The following is a 16385-nucleotide window of genomic DNA, read 5'->3' on the forward strand; positions in this document are numbered from 1 at the left end:
GGCTGACCTCGTGTAAGTGACTGTGGACACATGGGAAATGCATATTTACTCTGATTGATGGATCAATATAATATACGGTAGAGGACAGACAATCTGCTCAGCTTGTGTTTCTTAAAAAGGTACTAAAATTATTGACACTGGACTCTCAAATCTACTGATTTACCCATCTCTTTACTGTTCTGGCCCTCTACTCCCTTTAAACTGTTCCCATTCACAAAACATCAAGGGGAATTTTTGACTGATTATGGAGCGCCTGTAAATGGAGAAGAAATTGGAACCAGTCAGAGAACATCTATAAATGGAGGAGAAATTGTGATGTTTGAAGGAGAGTCTGTTAATGAACAGCAATGTGACTTGTCAGTGAGGGACTTGTAAATGAACAGCAATGTGAATTGTCAAGGAGGGTTTGGAACTCAACAGCAATGTGACTTGTCAGGGTGGGTCTGTAAATGAACAGCAACGTGACTTGTCAGGGTGGGTCTGTTAATGAACAACAACGTGATTTGTCAGGGTGGGTCTGTAAATGAACAACAATGCGACTTGTCAGGGAGAGTCTGTAACTGAGCAGCTCATGCGACTTGTCAGGGAGAGTCTGTAACAGAACAGCAATGTGACTTGTCAGTGAAGGTCTGTAAATGAACAGAAATGTGAATGAGCAAGAAATGGTGTGGTCAGAGTGTGTCTGTACAGGAAGTAGAAATGGTCAGAGAGAGCCCTTGGTTAGTTATGGGAGATTTTGGAGTTGGATGGCATAGAGGGAGGAACATAGTGATAGGCTAAAGGGATAGATGGATCGAGAGAGAGAATAAAAGAGAGAGAGACCAAAAACTAATTGAAGAGGAGAAAATGAGTCAGATTCCATGTGGCAGATAAACAGAATTTTTTTTAAGTATATACTGCTTTGACAGTTAGTGGTCTTAGAAAAGAAAAAAGCAGCCGATGTCTGATCAGGAAGGAGGAAGCTGGTTGAGGGACTGCAGTTAGTTTAACACAATCTCAGTAAATGGAGTGATACACAGACCAGCCTCCCATGCGGGTGAGCGGCAGCAGCAAGAACCACATGAAAACAGGAGATTGTGGAAGGTCCAGCAGTGTCAGGATCTGAGAATACAGGACCGACAGAGGTTATTCAGCCTATCAAGTCTGTACCAGCTCAAAGACCAACCCAGTTCATCCCACTCCCCCTCTTTCCCCGTACCCCCCAGTTGTTAACCCTAACAAAGGCCTGAAAGGTTGACTCTTTCTCCACAGATGTTGCCTGAGCAGCTGAGTATTTCAAACATTTTCTGTTAGATTCTTGGGAAATAAGTTTGTTGAAGAAACAACCCCAACCACCTGCCCTCACGCATCAAATCTAAAATTAGTAAGCAAACACCGACCCCCCCAACTAATATAAAAGGAGTTTTGTTTTAGAAACAAATATTTCTGTACAGGCTTTTCATTCTTGGTGTATGGGCATTGGTAGCAAGTCTATTAATTATATTGCGCATTACCAATTAGTCTTTGTGCCGGAAATGATGCGCCACCTTCTCCTTGACCCACTGTCTAGTGAAGGTGCTCCCACAAGGTCATGACGTAAAATCCTGAGATCCACCATTTTCACTTAGCGATAAAGGAGCAGTGAGAATATGCACAAGACAAGGTGTGTGACTGAGATGGAAAGATGGGGATAAGGGTGTTCCCCAGCATCTGCTACCTTTCTCCTTCTATGTGGTGTAAACCTTAGGGTTTGGAGGTTCCATAAAAATTCCGGTTGTGTTGCTGATGTATAAAATCCTTCGTCTTCACCTTGTCCCGTCTCCCCCTCTCTCTCTCCTCAGGTATGGACACAGACCAGGTGGCAGGTTTCACTCCCATGCACTTGCTGGCCGTATCAATTGAAATAATAATAATATATGGTTGGCGCCAATCATAATTAGAGCTCGGAATATGATTTTGTATTTAACAATGTCATGGTTTAATGGCGCTGCATTTACCCAGCATTCACAGAGAGGCAGAATATGCTCTATCTTCACTGCGGGAGATCATCGCGCAGGCGCGGCGCCGGACTGTGCCCAGAGCATGCGCAGTTGCGGTGCTGGAAGGAGAGTCGCGGTCGGGTCGGATCAGGGAGGAGAGCAGAAGAAGAGTGCAGCAAGCGGGCAGGTGAAGGCTAATGGAACCGGCGAGCGGGTGGGACACCTTCATAAATATACACTCAGGCCTCAAACCGCGAATAGGAAGCTTCCGACCCCGCGTTTGCTCCGTTTTGGCGACGGAGGCGTTTGTCACGATATCAGATCAGATTGATGGCCGCCATCTTTATAGGGCAATGGGCAGTAGTGCGCACGCGCGGCCGCCATCCTTTTAGGGGATGAGCAGCAGCTGTGACAAAAAAAGAGTTAGGAATTGTCAGCAATCCAGAATTAGAGAAAGTGAAGATATCTGGGGGGGACTGTGAGACTGGAGGAGATTACAAAGGAATGGATGAGAGTTTCAGCAGCAGATGAGCTGAGACTGGGCTGGAGTCGGGCGATGTTACTGAGGTGGAAATAGGCGGTCTTGGTGATGATGTGGATATGTGGTTGGAAGCTCATCTTGGGGTGAAATATTTCACCATGGTTGTGAACAGTCTGGTTCAGTCTCAGACAGTTGGCAGGCAGAGGGATGGAGTCGGTGGATAGGGAGTGGAGTTTGTAGCGGGGACTGAGGACAATGGCTTAAGTCTTCCCAATATTTAAATGGCGGAAATTTCTGTTCATCCAGGATGTCAGACAAGTCAGGACAGTGTGTGACTTGGAGGGGAACTTGGAGGTGACGGTGTTCACATACACCTGCTACCCTAGATCTTCTAGCGCGTGGAGGTTGAGGGTTCGGAAGATTCTGTCCAAGTTCTGGTTGATTTCTAGAAATATAAAATCCCCCTGCTTTACCGGGTGCCTCTACCACCTCTCTCATTCTTGCTCTCTTCCCCTCCTCCCAGAAGGTCCAGAGTCTTGTGTACACCCAGACCGGGTGTCAGGTTCCCTTCCCTGAAGGACATTTTTGAACCAGTTGGGTTTTTATGACAATCCAGCAGTTTTCATGGTCACTTTTTGCTAGTGCAGGCCCCACAAATTACCAGATTCATTCAGCTCAATTTCACAACCTGCCTTGGTGTTTTTGTGGGTTCTCTCTCTCTCCCTTTTTTCTGTTTTAAATCAATTCCACAGGGTATTAGAAGAGGAGGATTTGCAGTTGGGAAACTGAAACCAAACATCACATCAGGTTCTGACGGTGCCGCCCAATTTATCGTAACCTCAATATCATCAGATTTTGAACATGGAGGGAAAAAGCACCGTTCACAGTGGAGAGAAACCGTACACGTGTTCTGTGTGTGGACGAGGCTTCAGCTGATCATCTGGCCTGTCAGAACATGTATGCAGTTACAGCCGAGAGAAACTATCAAAATGTGGGGATTGTGGGAAGGGATTCAATTACCCGTTTGAGCTAGAAGCAGATCGATGCACTCACACTGGGGAAAGGCCATTCATCTACTCCCAGTGTGGGAAGAGACTCAGTCTCTCATCCAATCTGCTGAAGCATCAGCGAGTTCACAGGGCAGAGAGACTGCTTAGTTGTCCAAACTACAGGAAGTGCTATATAAGTTCCAAAGACCTGATGTCCCATCAATGAGTTCACACTAACAAGAGACATTTTAAATGTAGGAAGTGCTTTAAAAGTTCTGGGGAGCTGATGTCCCATCAACGTGTTCACACTGACGTGAGACGTTTCAGGTGCTCTCACTGTGGGACTGGGTTCAGACAATGAAACCAACTCACTAAAGACCAATGTGCTCACACTGGAGTGCACCTGCTCCAAGTGTGGGAAGGGATTCACTCAGTCACCTGACCTGCTGAGACACCAGCGAGTTCACACTGGGGAGAGACCGTTCAACTGCCCCAAGTGTGGGAAGGGATTCAGTCAGTCACCTGACCTGCTGAGACATCAGCGAGTTCACATGTAACTGCAGTGATTGGATTTTGCTGTTAATCACATCCAGGAATGAACTATGTTCATTGGGATCTGTTTCTGCTGATGTTAATAAACCCCAGCCCAGCTATTGTGGTTAATATCTGGATAAAGTCAACAAATCAGCTTTGAATTTAAAACCTGCAATGAACAGGCGAGATAGGAGCAGGAGGAGGCCATTCAGCCCCTCAAGCCTGCTCTGCCATTTAATAAGATCATGGCTGATCTGATTGTGGCCTCAACTCTGGATTCCACCTACCCCTTTAACCTTTAACTCTCTTGTTAGTTAAGAATCTATCTATCTTTGCCTGACTGATAAGCGATGACCCTGCCTCCAACCCTCTCTGGAAAAGAGAGCTCCAAAGACCAACAATCCTCAGAGAAAAAAAATCTCCTCATCTGTCTTAAATGGGAGACCCCTTATTTTTAAACTGTGTCCCCTAGTTCTAGTCTTTCCCACAAGGGGAAACATCCTTTCAGCATCCACCCTGTTGAGCCCCCTCAGAATCTTATATGTTTCAATAAGATCACCTCTCATTCTTTTAAGCTACAATGGGTACAGGTCCAGCCTGTCCAACCCTTCCTCATAAGATAAGCCCCTCATCTCAGGTATTAGTCGAGTGAACCTTCTCCGAACTACGAACACACTTATATCTTTTCTGAAATAAGGAGACCAAAACTGTACACAGTACTTCAGATGCTCACCAACACCCTGAACAACTGTAGCAAAGCACCCCTACTTTTATATTCCATTCCCCTTGCAATAAAACAACACCATTTGACTTCCTAATCACTTGCTGTACCTGAATACTAACATTTCCTGATTCATGTACCAGGACACCCAGATCCCTCTGTATCTCAGAGTTCTGCAATCTCTCTCCATTTATATAATTTGCTGTTTTTCTATGCTTCCTGCCAAAGTGGACAAGTTCACATTTCCCCACATTATACTCAATCTGCCAAATTTCTGCCCACTCACTTAACAATCTATATCCCCTTGCAGGCTCCTTAGGTCCTCTTCACAACTCACTTTCCTGCCAATCGTTGTGTCATCAGCAAATTTAACAACCATACATTCAGTCCCTTCATCCAAGCCATTGCTATAGATTGTAAATAGTTGAGGCCCCAGTATTGATCCCTGTGGAACTCCACTCGTCACATCTTGCCAGCCTGAAAAAGACCCAGTTTCCCTCTTCTGCTTTCTGTTAGCTAACTAATCCTAGCTAACTATCTATCCATGTGGATGTGTTACCCCTTCTCAACTCAGGACAAAATTAATAGTCATGTGAGCAAATGTGGGTTAATTCAGGAACACCAGCATGGAATTGTTAAGGGAAAATTGTGTTTAATAAACTTGCTTAAGGGATTTGGAGAGGTAACAGAGTGGGTGATGAGGATGCTGCTGTTAATGTGGTGTACATGGACTTCCGAATGGAATTAGAGATTGTGCCGCACAACAGACATGAGCAGAGTTAGCTCATGGAATAAAAGGGACAGTAGCAACATGGATACAAAACTGGCTGGGTATAGGAAACAGCGAGTCATGGTTAATGGATTTTTTCAGACTGGAATAAGGTTTATAATGGAGATCCCCAGGAGTCACTGTGAGGACTCCTGCTCTCCTGAACATATATAAATGACACAGACCTTGGTGTTCAGGCTCAATTTTCAAATTTGTGGACAGAGTCTTGAGTGGGCACAGAGTGAATAGCGGCTTCCCTTCCCTGAAGGACATTAGTTGAACCAGTTGGGTTTTTATGACAATCCAGCGGTTTTCATGGTCACTTTTTCCTCGTGCCGGCCCCACAAATTCCCAGATTCATTCAGCTCAATTTCACAACCTGTCTTTGTGTTTTTGTGGGTTCTCTCTCACTCTCGTTTTAAATCAATTTCAGAGGCGAATAGAAGGGGAGGATTTGCAGTCGGGAAACTGAAACCAAACATCACATCAGGATCGGACGAAGTCGCCCAATTTATCATAACCTGAATATGATCGAATTTTGAACATGGAAGGAAAAAGCACCGTTCACAGTGGGGAGAAACCGTACACGTGTTCTGTGTGTGGACGAGGCTTCAGCCGATCATTCGCTCTGTCAAAACACAAGCGCAGTCACACTGGGGAGAAACCGTGGAAATGTGGGGACTGTGGGAAGCGATTCACGTGTCCATCTGAGCTGGAAATTCATCGGTGCAGTCACACTGGGGAAAGGCCGTTCACCTGCTCTGAGTGTGGCAAAGGATTCGCTCAGTCATCCCACCTGCTCAAACACCAGCTAAGTCACACAGACGAGAGACCTTTTAAATGTGCAGACTGCGTAAAGTGCTTTAAAAGTTCCGGAGAACTGATATCCCATCAACGTGTTCACACTGACGAGAGACCATTCAGGTGCTCTCACTGCGGGATTGGGTTCAGGCGATCATCTGACCTCACTAAACATCAGCGCAGTCACACTGGGGAGAGACTTTTCACCTGCTCCGAGTGTGGGAAGGGATTCACTCAGTCATCTAGCCTTCTGACACACCAGCGAGTTCACACAGGAAAGAGATCTTTCAAATGCCCAGACTGTGGGAAGTGCTGTAAAAGTTCCAGGAACCTAATTACACATCAACATGTTCACACTGATGAGAGACCGTTCAGGTGCTCTCAGTGTGGGGCTGGGTTCAGGCGATCATCTGAACTCTCTGTACACCAGCGAGTTCACACTGGGGAGAGGCCGTTCACCTGCTCTGATTGTGGGAAAGGATTCACTCAGTCATCCAACCTACACAGACATCAGCGAGTTCACAGGTCACTACAGTGATGGGATTTTGCTGTCAGTCACATCGAAGACTGAACCATGTCCATTGGGGTATGTTTCTGCTGAAGTTGGTAAGCTCCAGGACAGATATAGTGGTTCATATTTTGGATAGAAGTAAAATAAATCAGCTTTGTGTTAAATACAGTGTTGAATCTTTTTACTATTTCTAATGCAAGTTAGTTCCTTTTGAAGGTCTCTCCCTCTTCCCTGTCTCCTCCATCCTCACCTCCAACAAGTGTGAGGAGCTCATGGAGATTCTTTGTCACTAAGATTGAGACAATCCGATCAGCTGCCTCTGCTGCTTCCCTCCCTTCCACTAACCCAGTTCTCTCTCTTCACGTACTGTTGATCTCTCCCTCAAATCTGCCATCATCACGCCTGTCTCAAAAATCAAACCCTTGACCACATCATCCTTGCAAACTATTGCCCAATCTCCAACCTCCCTCTACTCACCAAACTTCTTGAACATGTTGTCACCTCCCAAATCTGTGCCCAGCTTTCCCAGAACTCCCTGTTTGAATCCCTCCAATCAGGTTTCTGCCCCTGCCACTGGACTGAAACAGCTCTGATCAAAGCCACCAACTACATCCTATGTGACTGTGACAAAGGGAAACTATCCCTTCTCAACCTGTCTGCAGCCTTTGACAAGGTTGACCACACCATTCTGCTCCAACACCTCTCCACTGTCGTCCAGCTGGGTGGGGCTGCTCTCTCCTCGTTCCATTCTTCTCTATCTAATCATAGCCAGAGAATCACTTGGAATGTCTTCCCTTCCCACTCCCACAGTTACCACTGGTGTCCCCAAAGGATCCAGCCTTGGCCTCTTATTTCTCATCAACATTCTCCCCACAGCGACATCATCTGAAAACACAGTGTCAGTTATCACATGTACACTGATAGTGCCCAGCTCTACCTCACCACCTCTCTCCACTTCTCCACTGTGGTTAAATTATCAGACTGTTTGTTTGATATCCAGTGGTGGATGTGCAGAAATTTCTTCCAATTCAATATTGGCAAGACTGAAGACATTATTTTCATTCCCAAGCTACCAACTCCATTCCTTTCTCCAAAGCCAAAGGATCTAAGCTCAACAGTCCTGCCACATCCAGTCGTGAATAGTGGTGAACAATTAAGCAACTAATTGGATGATGAGGCTCCCCAACTATCCCCATCCTCGATGATGGAGGAGCCCAGCACAAGAGGGCAAAATATAAGGCTGAACCATTTGCAACAACCTTCAGCCAGAAGTGCTGAGTGGACGGTCCATCTCAGCCTCCTCCGGAGGTTCCCAGCATCACAGATACCAGTCTTCCGCCAATTCGATTCACTCCACATGATACCAAGAAACGGCTGAAGGTGCTGGATACTGCAAAGTCAATGGGCCCTGACAATATTCCAGCAAAAGTACTGAAGACTTGTGCTCCAGAACTGGCTGCACCCCTAGCCAAGCTGTTCCAATACAGCTACAACACTGGCATCTACCCGGCTATGTGGAAAAATGCCCAGGTATGTCCTCTACACAAAAAGCAGGACAAATCCAACCCGGCTAATTACCGCCCCATTAGTCTGCTCTCGATCATCAGTAAATTAATGGAAGGGGTCATCAACAGTGCTATCAAGCGGCACTTGCTTAGCAATAGCCCACTCACTGACACCCAGTTTGGTTTCCACTAGGGCCACTCAGCTCCTGACCTCATTACAGCCTTAGTTCAAACATGGACAAAAGAGCTGAACTCCAGAGATGAGGTTAGAGTGACTGCCTTTGATATCAAGGCAGTCTTTGACTGAGTGTGGCATCAAGGAGCCCGAGCAAAACTAGATTCAATGGGAGTCAGGGGGAAACTCTTCACTGGTTGGAGTCATACCTAGCACAAAGGAAGATGTTGTAGTTGTTGGAGGTCAGTCATCTCAGCTCCTGGACATCACTGCAGAAGTTCCTTAGGGTAGTGTCCTAGGCCCAACCATCTTCAGCTGCTTCATCAATGACCTTCCTTCCAATATGAGGGCAGAAGTGGGGATGTTTGCTGATGATTGCACAATGGTCAGCAGCATTTGTGACTCCTCAGATAAGGAAGCAGTCCATGTCCAAATCCAGAAAGACCTGGCGAATAGCCAGGCTTGGGCTGACAAGTGGCAAGCAACATCCACACCACACAAGTGCCAGGCAATTACCATCTCCCAACAAGAGAGAATCCAACCATCATCCCTAGACAATCGATGGCATTACCATCACTAAATCCCCCACTATTAATATCCTCGGGGGTTCCATTGACCAGAAACTGAACTGGACTAGCCATAAAAATGCTGTGGCTACAAGAGCAGGTCAGATGCTAGGAATCCTGCAACGAGTAGTTCACCTCCTGACTCCCCAAAGCCTGTCCACCATTGAGAAGCCACAAGTCAGGAGTGTGATGGAAAACGCCCCATTTGCCTGGATGAGTGCAGCTCCAACAACTCTCAAGAAGCTTGACACCATCTAGGACAAATCAGCTTGCTTGATTGGCACCCCATCCACAAACATTCATTCGCTCCACCAATGATGCATAGTAGCCGCAGTGCATACCATCTACAAGATGCACTGCAGGAACTCACCAAGCCCCCTTAGACGGTATCTTCCAAACCCATGACCACTACCATCTAGAAGGACAAGGGCAATAGACACATGTGAACATCACCACCTGGAAGTTCCCCTCCAAGCCGCCCACCATTCTGACTTGGAAATTCCTTCACTGTTGTTGGGTCAAAATCCTGAAACTCCCTCCCTAACAGCACTGTAGGTGTACCTAAACCACATGGACTGCAGCGGTTCAAGAAAGCAGCTCATCACCACATTCTCAAAGGCAATTAGGATGGGCAATAAATGCTGGCCCAGCTGGCAACGCCTACATCCCAAGAATGAATTAATATGAAAAAAAGATTGATGGTCTTATGGCTATTTGTGGAATCTTACTGTGCACAAACAGGTAAACAGTAACAATTTGTATTTATATAACACGTTTAATGTAATAAAACATCCCAAGGTGCTTCAGAGAAGTATCCTGAAGAGAAATTTAACATCAAGTCACATAGCATATTAGAGTAAATGGACTAAACCTTCACTGGAGAGGCAGATTTTAACAAGGACCTTGAATCAGGAGAGAGAGCTGGAGAAGTTCAGGGAGGGAATTTCAGAACTTCATGCCAGGCATGGCCAACAGTGGTGGAGTAATTAAAAGCAGGGATGTTCAAGAGGCCAGAATGAGAAGGGCACATATATCCCTGAGGGTTGAGTGATGGAGTTTGCAGGGGTAGGGAGAGATGAGGTGACAGAGGGATTTGAAAACGAGGATGTGAGTTCTAAAATTGAGGCATTGCTTGACTAGGAGTCAATGTATGTCAGCGAGGCAAGGGGTGATGGGTGAACAGGACATGGTGTGAAAAAGCACACGGGCAGCAGAGTTTTTGATGATTCATGTTTCTGCGTGGGGGTGGGGTGAATGTGAGAAGCTGGTCAGGAATGTATTGGAATCAACAAGTCCAAAGGTAACAAGGGCAGGGATGAGGGTTTGAGCAGCAGATGAGCTGGGGACATGTGATGTCATGGAGATTGAAGTCCCTGGGGGACACTGAGTCGCAGGACTGTGCAGAGGAAAGTGAGTTTGGAGATGGGGTGGAATTTTAGGGTGCTGGGGTCAAGTGTTTTTTCAGGTGATAACAGTGGATTTAATGGTGAGAGGGACAGTACCAGAAGAAAGAGATAGAGCCATCTCTCTCAATATCAGCTGAGATAGGGAAGCTGGGTGATTAGTAGTTTAATGAGAATGGGGTCAATACAGCAGAAGACAAGATGAGCACTGACAGGACATGAGGGGAGAGAAACTGGGGAAAAATGTGAGTTCAGGGCTCTGACAAGGGGAACTTTAAAGACAGTTTGTCCCGGTGCACTAGTGAAAGGGAGGGAAGCAGCAAAGGCAGCTGATCGGATTGTCTCAATCTTAGTGACAAAGAAGCTCCATGAGCTCCTCACACTTGTTGTTGGAGGTGAGGATGGAGGAGACAGGGGAGAGAGAGAGCCCTTCAAAAGGAACTGACTTGTGTTAAAAATATTAAAAATGTTGAACATATTGTGTGTTTAATACAAAGCTGATTTATTTAACTTCATCCAGAATATTTGGCACCTCAAACATGGTTGGAGCTTTTCAACATCAGCAAAAACCGACTCCGATGAAATTTGTTCAGTCCTGGATGTGATCAACAACATAATCCAATCACTGTAGTTACTTGTGAATTTGCTGGTGTGTTAGCAGGTGGGATGACTGAGTGAATCCCTTTCTACACTCAGAGCAGGAGAACAGCCTTTCCCCAGTGTGAATGCGCTGGTGTACTGTGAGGCGAGATGAGTGCCTGAATCCGGTCCCACAGTGAGAGCACCTGAACAGTCTCTCATCGGTGTGAACACGTTGATGGCACAACAGTTCCCCAGAACTTTTAAAGCACTTCCCGCAGTCCGAACATTTAAAATGCCTCTCATCAGTTTTGAATCGCTGGTGTGTCAGCAGGTTGGATAATTGAGTGAATCCCTTTCCACACTCGGAGCAGGTGAACGGTCTCTCCCCAGTGTGAAATCGCTGATGAGTTTCAAGCTGAGATGGGGAATTTAATCTCTTCCCACAGTCCTCACATTTCCACAGTTTCTCCTCAGTGTAAACACTGCTTTTTCCTTCTATTATTGAGCTTGATGGATCGAGTGACTGTCAGATCCTGACGTGATGTTTGGTTTCAGTATTCCGACCTCAAATCCACCTCTTCTAATAACCTGTGAAATTGATTTAAAACAGAAAAAAGGGAGTGAGAGAGAACCCACAAAAACACAAAGGCAGGTTGTGAAATTGAGTTGAATGAATCTGGGAATTTGTGGGGCTGGCACGAGGAAAAAGTGACCATGAAAACTGCTGGATTGTCATAGAAACCCAACTGGTTCACTAATGTCCATCAGCAGAGGGAACCTGCCACCCGGTCTGGGCCTACACAAGACTCTGGCCTCTGTGGGAGGAGCGCGAGTGTGAGAGGAAGGGCAAGAGAGAAGCGAAGGAGAGAGAATATCTTGACATATACAAATAGAACAGAAATACATCAGGTTCTTGCAAACCATCAACCTCCACTACCTAGAAGGACCAGGGTAGCAGGTTTGAGTGAACACCATTACCTCAAAGTTCTCATCAAAGTTACACACCGTCCAATACTGGGTGAGCAGAAATTTCCTTCATTTAAATATTGGGAAGACTGAAGCCATTGTCTTCAGTCCCTGCTACAAACTCCACTCCCCAGACACCGACTCCATCCCTCTCCCTGTAACTATTCTCACATCCTCTGAGATTTGTAGATATATTTTATTTCTCTACTTTCTCTCATTGTCTATCTTTTGTCATTATAACTTCACTCATTCATCACTTCCTGTTTCCCCCTCAATTTTACATGTCATTCATTTGCTTTCTTTGTGTATTCTGTCTCTCTCTCTCTCAGAATCTGTGGCTTTGAGAGTCCAGTGTCAGCAACTTCAATACCTCATTAAGAAACATAAGCTGATCAGATTCTCTGTTCTCTACTGTATCGTATATTGATCCATAAATCAGAATAAACATGCAAGTCCCATGTGTCCACAGTCACTTACACGAGGTCAGCCCACTGGATGGAACCTCGGGCACCCTGAGCTTGATCTCCGGTGTCTCCAGTCCTGGCTGCCCCCTTCCATCAGTATCTCCTCACTTTTATACCCTGTAGTGATCCAGCTCTGGCCCTTGGCTCTTTGTCTTCTCTGCTGGGTTTTGGCAGGAAGTGAGGATAAGACAGCTGCAATTTCTCTAATCTGTGATTTACAAGGACACATTCCCTGGTTCCCAGCAGTTACTTTTCTTCAGGAATGTTCTCATTCTCCCTAAACTCCCCTGCCCACTGTTAATTCTGTTATTTCTGATAGTTTCACAATTATAGGTATAAACATCACACATTATAATCTCATCTATTCCATTCCTCTCTGGTTTCAGTTTATATTGTGGTTAATAACAGACAAACTGTCCTTTTCCCTGATCTGATTCGAGTTTCCAATGAGCTGATTCTGTACAATGGAATGTCTTATCAGTGTTGCCATGGTGACCTGTCTGCAGTGAAGAGCCTGTTTGAGTTTCTAAACTAAACTTCTCTATCCCATAATACACATTATATCAGACATTTTACCTCAATGTCTTTTAGCCATGTTACAAGGGGTTCAGATACATAAATCTTTAAATGTGAAGGACAAGTTTGAAATGCTGTTTGAACCTGTTACTCCACTTTTCTTTATAAAATTAATTTGTAAATCATTGGTTCGGCTGCATTTAGAATATTGAGTCTAATTCTGGGCATCTTAAAACAGGAATGATGTCAGGGCCATGGAGAGGGTGCAGGGGAGATTCACAGAGGTGATACCATGGATGAGGGGCGACAGCAAAAAAGGAGGCCACTCGGCCCATCGTGCCTTTGCCAGCTCTTTGGAGGTGCTACCTGAATAGTCCTCTCCCCTGCTGTTTCCCATGGCCCGGTCAATGTTTTCCTTCAAGCATTTCTCCAATTCCCTTTTGAAAATTACTGTTGAACCTGCTCCCACCAAACTTTCAGACAGTGTATTCCAGATGATAACAACTGACTGTGGAATGATATATTTTCTAATGGTGACCTTTCTGCAGTGAAACTCCTGTTTGTGTTTCGAACTTAAGTACAATTTCTCTTTCCCATGAGGAGAGACTGGAGAAACTGGGGGTCTTTTCATTCGAACAAAGCAGGATGAAGGGAAATGTGAGCAAGGAGTTCAAAACTGGGTCAAGTACATGGTACAAAATATTCCAGACACTCCTTGTCCTTCAGGATCGGTGTCCAGGGGAGAAGTTGATGGGTTTATCTCATCATCGTTGAGGTGAACGGCTTCTGTCAGAATCAAACACTCTCCAGTCAAATACAGCACGGATTAGATACAGAGTAAACCCATCAGCCTGTCCCCCGGATACAGATACTGAGGGACAGGGAGTGTCTGGGACAATGACATTTCTCATTCAGTCAGGTAGAACTTGATCCAGTATCTCGCCCCATTAATCCTGAGCTCCACACAGCTTGAATCCTCCTCCTGTTTCCCTCCCTGTAACAGCACTGAGCTAAAGCCAGCCCATAATGAGCAGGGCTCAGGGAGAATGGTTACTAGGCACTGCAGTGATGTCATAAAGCAGCATCATTCAGCCCAACTGGTCCTCTCCCTGTCCCTTTAAAGGTGGAAAACTGGGACATCCTGTCTCCAAACACATCCCACCCTGTTCACACTGAGAATCCCAGGGTGAAGAACTGGGACATCCTGTCTCCAAACACATCCCACCCTGTTCACACTGAGAATCCCAGGGTGGAGAACTAGGACATCCTGTCTCCAAACACATCCCACCCTGTTCACACTGAGAGTCCCAGTATTTGGGAGGGGACAGCATGTTGAAACAGTGTGGAGAGGAGAGGGAGGTTGGAGGTGGGACAGTAATTTGCAAGGACCGTGGGGGTGAAAGGTTTGTTTTTTGGTGGTGGGGGGTGATAATCACAGATTTGAAGGAGAGAGGAACAGTACCTGAGAGAAAGAACTGTTTAAAATCTCAGTGAACATGGGGTAGTTGGGTGATCAGCAGTTTAGTGGGAATAGGGTTGATGAAGCAGGAGGTGGGTCTCATGGACAAGGTGAGCACTGAGAGGGCATGAGGGGAGATGGGAGAGAAACTGGAGAAAGATGTGGGTTCAGGGCTCAGACAAGGGGAGGCTTTAGAGACAGTTTGTCCTGGTGGGCTAGTGGAAGGGAGGGAAGCAGCAGAGGCAGCTGATCGGATTGTCTCAATCTTAGTGACAAAGAAGATCCATGAGCTCCTCACTTGTTGTTGGAGGTGAGGATGGAGGAGACAGGGGAGAGGGGGAGCCCTTCAAAAGGAACTAACTTGTATTAGAGATATTATAAAGACTCAAGAAAGTGTGCATTCAACACAAAGCTGATTGATTTGATTTTTAGCCAGGTGATTAAGGCTTATAACCGAGTTGGGGTTTACTAACATCAGCAGAAACAAACCCTACTGAACACGGTTCAGTCCTGGATGTGATGAACAGCAAAATCCCATTACTGTCGTTACTCATGAACTTGCTGGTGTGTCAGCAGGGTGGAGGAATCAGTGAATCTTACCCCACACTGAGGGCAGGTGAACAGCCTCTCCCCAGTGTGAACTCGCTGGTGTGCAGTGAGTTGAGATGACACCTGAACCCAGTCCCACACTGAGAGCGGCTGAATGGCCTCTCGTCAGTGTGAACACGCTGATCGGACATCAGATCCCAGCAGATTTTACAGCACTTCCCACAGTCTGGGCATTTAAAAGGTCTCTCCCCAGTGTGAACTCGCTGGTGTTTCAGGAGTTTGGATGAATGAGTGAATCCCTTCCCACACTTGGAGCAGGTGAACGGTCTCTCCCCAGTCTGACAGCGCCGATAAGTTTCCAGCTCAGATGGGGTTCTGAATCCCTTCCCATACACCCCACATTTCCACGGACTCTCCCCGCTGTGACTGTGCTTGTGTCTCGACAGGCCAGATGATCGGCTGAAGCCTCGTCCACACAAACACGTGTACCGTTTCTCCCCACTGTGAACGGTGCTTTTTCCTTCCATGTTCAAAATCCGATGATATTCAGGCTACGATAAATTGGGCGACTCTGTCAGATCCTGATGTGATGTTTGGTTTCAGTTTCCCGACTGCAAATCCTCTCTTTCTAACACCCTGTGAAATTGATTTAAAACAGAAAAAAGGGAGTGAGAGAGAACCCACAAAAACACAAAGGCAGGTTGTGAAATTGAGCTGAATGAATCTGGGAATTTGTGGGGCCGGCACGAGGAAAAAGTGACCATGAAAACTGTGGGATTGTCATAAAAACCCAACTGGTTCACTAATGTCCTTCAGGGAAGGGAACCTGCCACCCGGTCTGGGCTACATAAGACTCTGGCCTCTATAAGAACTAAAGAAATAAGAACAAGAGAAGACCTAACACCCCATCGAGCCTGCTCCACCATTCAATACGATCGTGGCTGATCCTGGGCTTCAACTCCACTTTCCCACCCACTCCCCATATCCCTCGACTCCCTGAGAGACCAAAAATCTCTCCATCTCAGCCAGAAATATATTCAATGATGGAGCATGAACAACTCGCTGGGCTAGAGAATTCTATGTGACAGAGAGAGAGAGAGAAAAAGAGAGAAGGGAGTGGGAGAGGCAGATGGAGGAGGTTAGTGAACAAAGCACAGGACGTCAGTAAACAGAATTAAAGCACATGGGATTGGGGTAATATACTGCTATAGATTGAGAATTGGTGAACAGACAGGAAACAGAGAGTAGGAATAAACAGGTCATTCTCAGGATGACAGGCTGTTACTTGTGGGGTATCCCAAGGATCAGTGCTTGGCCCACAACCATTCACAAACTAGAGAAATGATTTGAAGGCACCCATTTAAGAAGCACCTAAATTTTCACGTTCTCATCCTTGTTTTCCCCCACAGTTGTGATCATTCCTATCTCTGTAACCT

The 16385-nt window shown here is 46.0% G+C and overlaps 2 protein-coding genes and 1 long non-coding RNA gene across 3 annotated transcripts in view; 2 read left to right on the top strand and 1 right to left on the bottom strand.

Moving 5' to 3' along the window:
* The window catches only part of LOC144698278 (uncharacterized), a 251559-nt gene extending 244634 nt beyond the window's left edge, over positions 1 to 6925 (top strand). The window contains exons 2-3 of the mRNA XM_078570247.1: positions 3192 to 3396; positions 5886 to 6925. Of these exons, the coding sequence (XP_078426373.1) occupies positions 5997 to 6791 (795 nt within the window). The 5' untranslated portion in view covers positions 3192 to 3396; positions 5886 to 5996 and the 3' untranslated portion in view covers positions 6792 to 6925. The remainder of the gene's footprint in view (positions 1 to 3191; positions 3397 to 5885) is intronic.
* Positions 1 to 16385, bottom strand: part of LOC144698295 (uncharacterized) — a 666343-nt gene that overhangs the window by 276654 nt on the left and 373304 nt on the right. The gene's annotated exons all lie outside the window — the stretch shown is intronic.
* The window catches only part of LOC144698538 (uncharacterized), a 76421-nt gene that overhangs the window by 34215 nt on the left and 25821 nt on the right, over positions 1 to 16385 (top strand). The window contains exon 6 of the mRNA XM_078570471.1: positions 102 to 119. Within this exon, the coding sequence (XP_078426597.1) occupies positions 102 to 119 (18 nt within the window). The remainder of the gene's footprint in view (positions 1 to 101; positions 120 to 16385) is intronic.

The sequence above is a fragment of the Cetorhinus maximus genome, chromosome 23, assembly GCF_964194155.1.
Source record: "Cetorhinus maximus chromosome 23, sCetMax3.hap1.1, whole genome shotgun sequence".
Classification (NCBI taxonomy): Eukaryota; Metazoa; Chordata; class Chondrichthyes; order Lamniformes; family Cetorhinidae; genus Cetorhinus; species Cetorhinus maximus.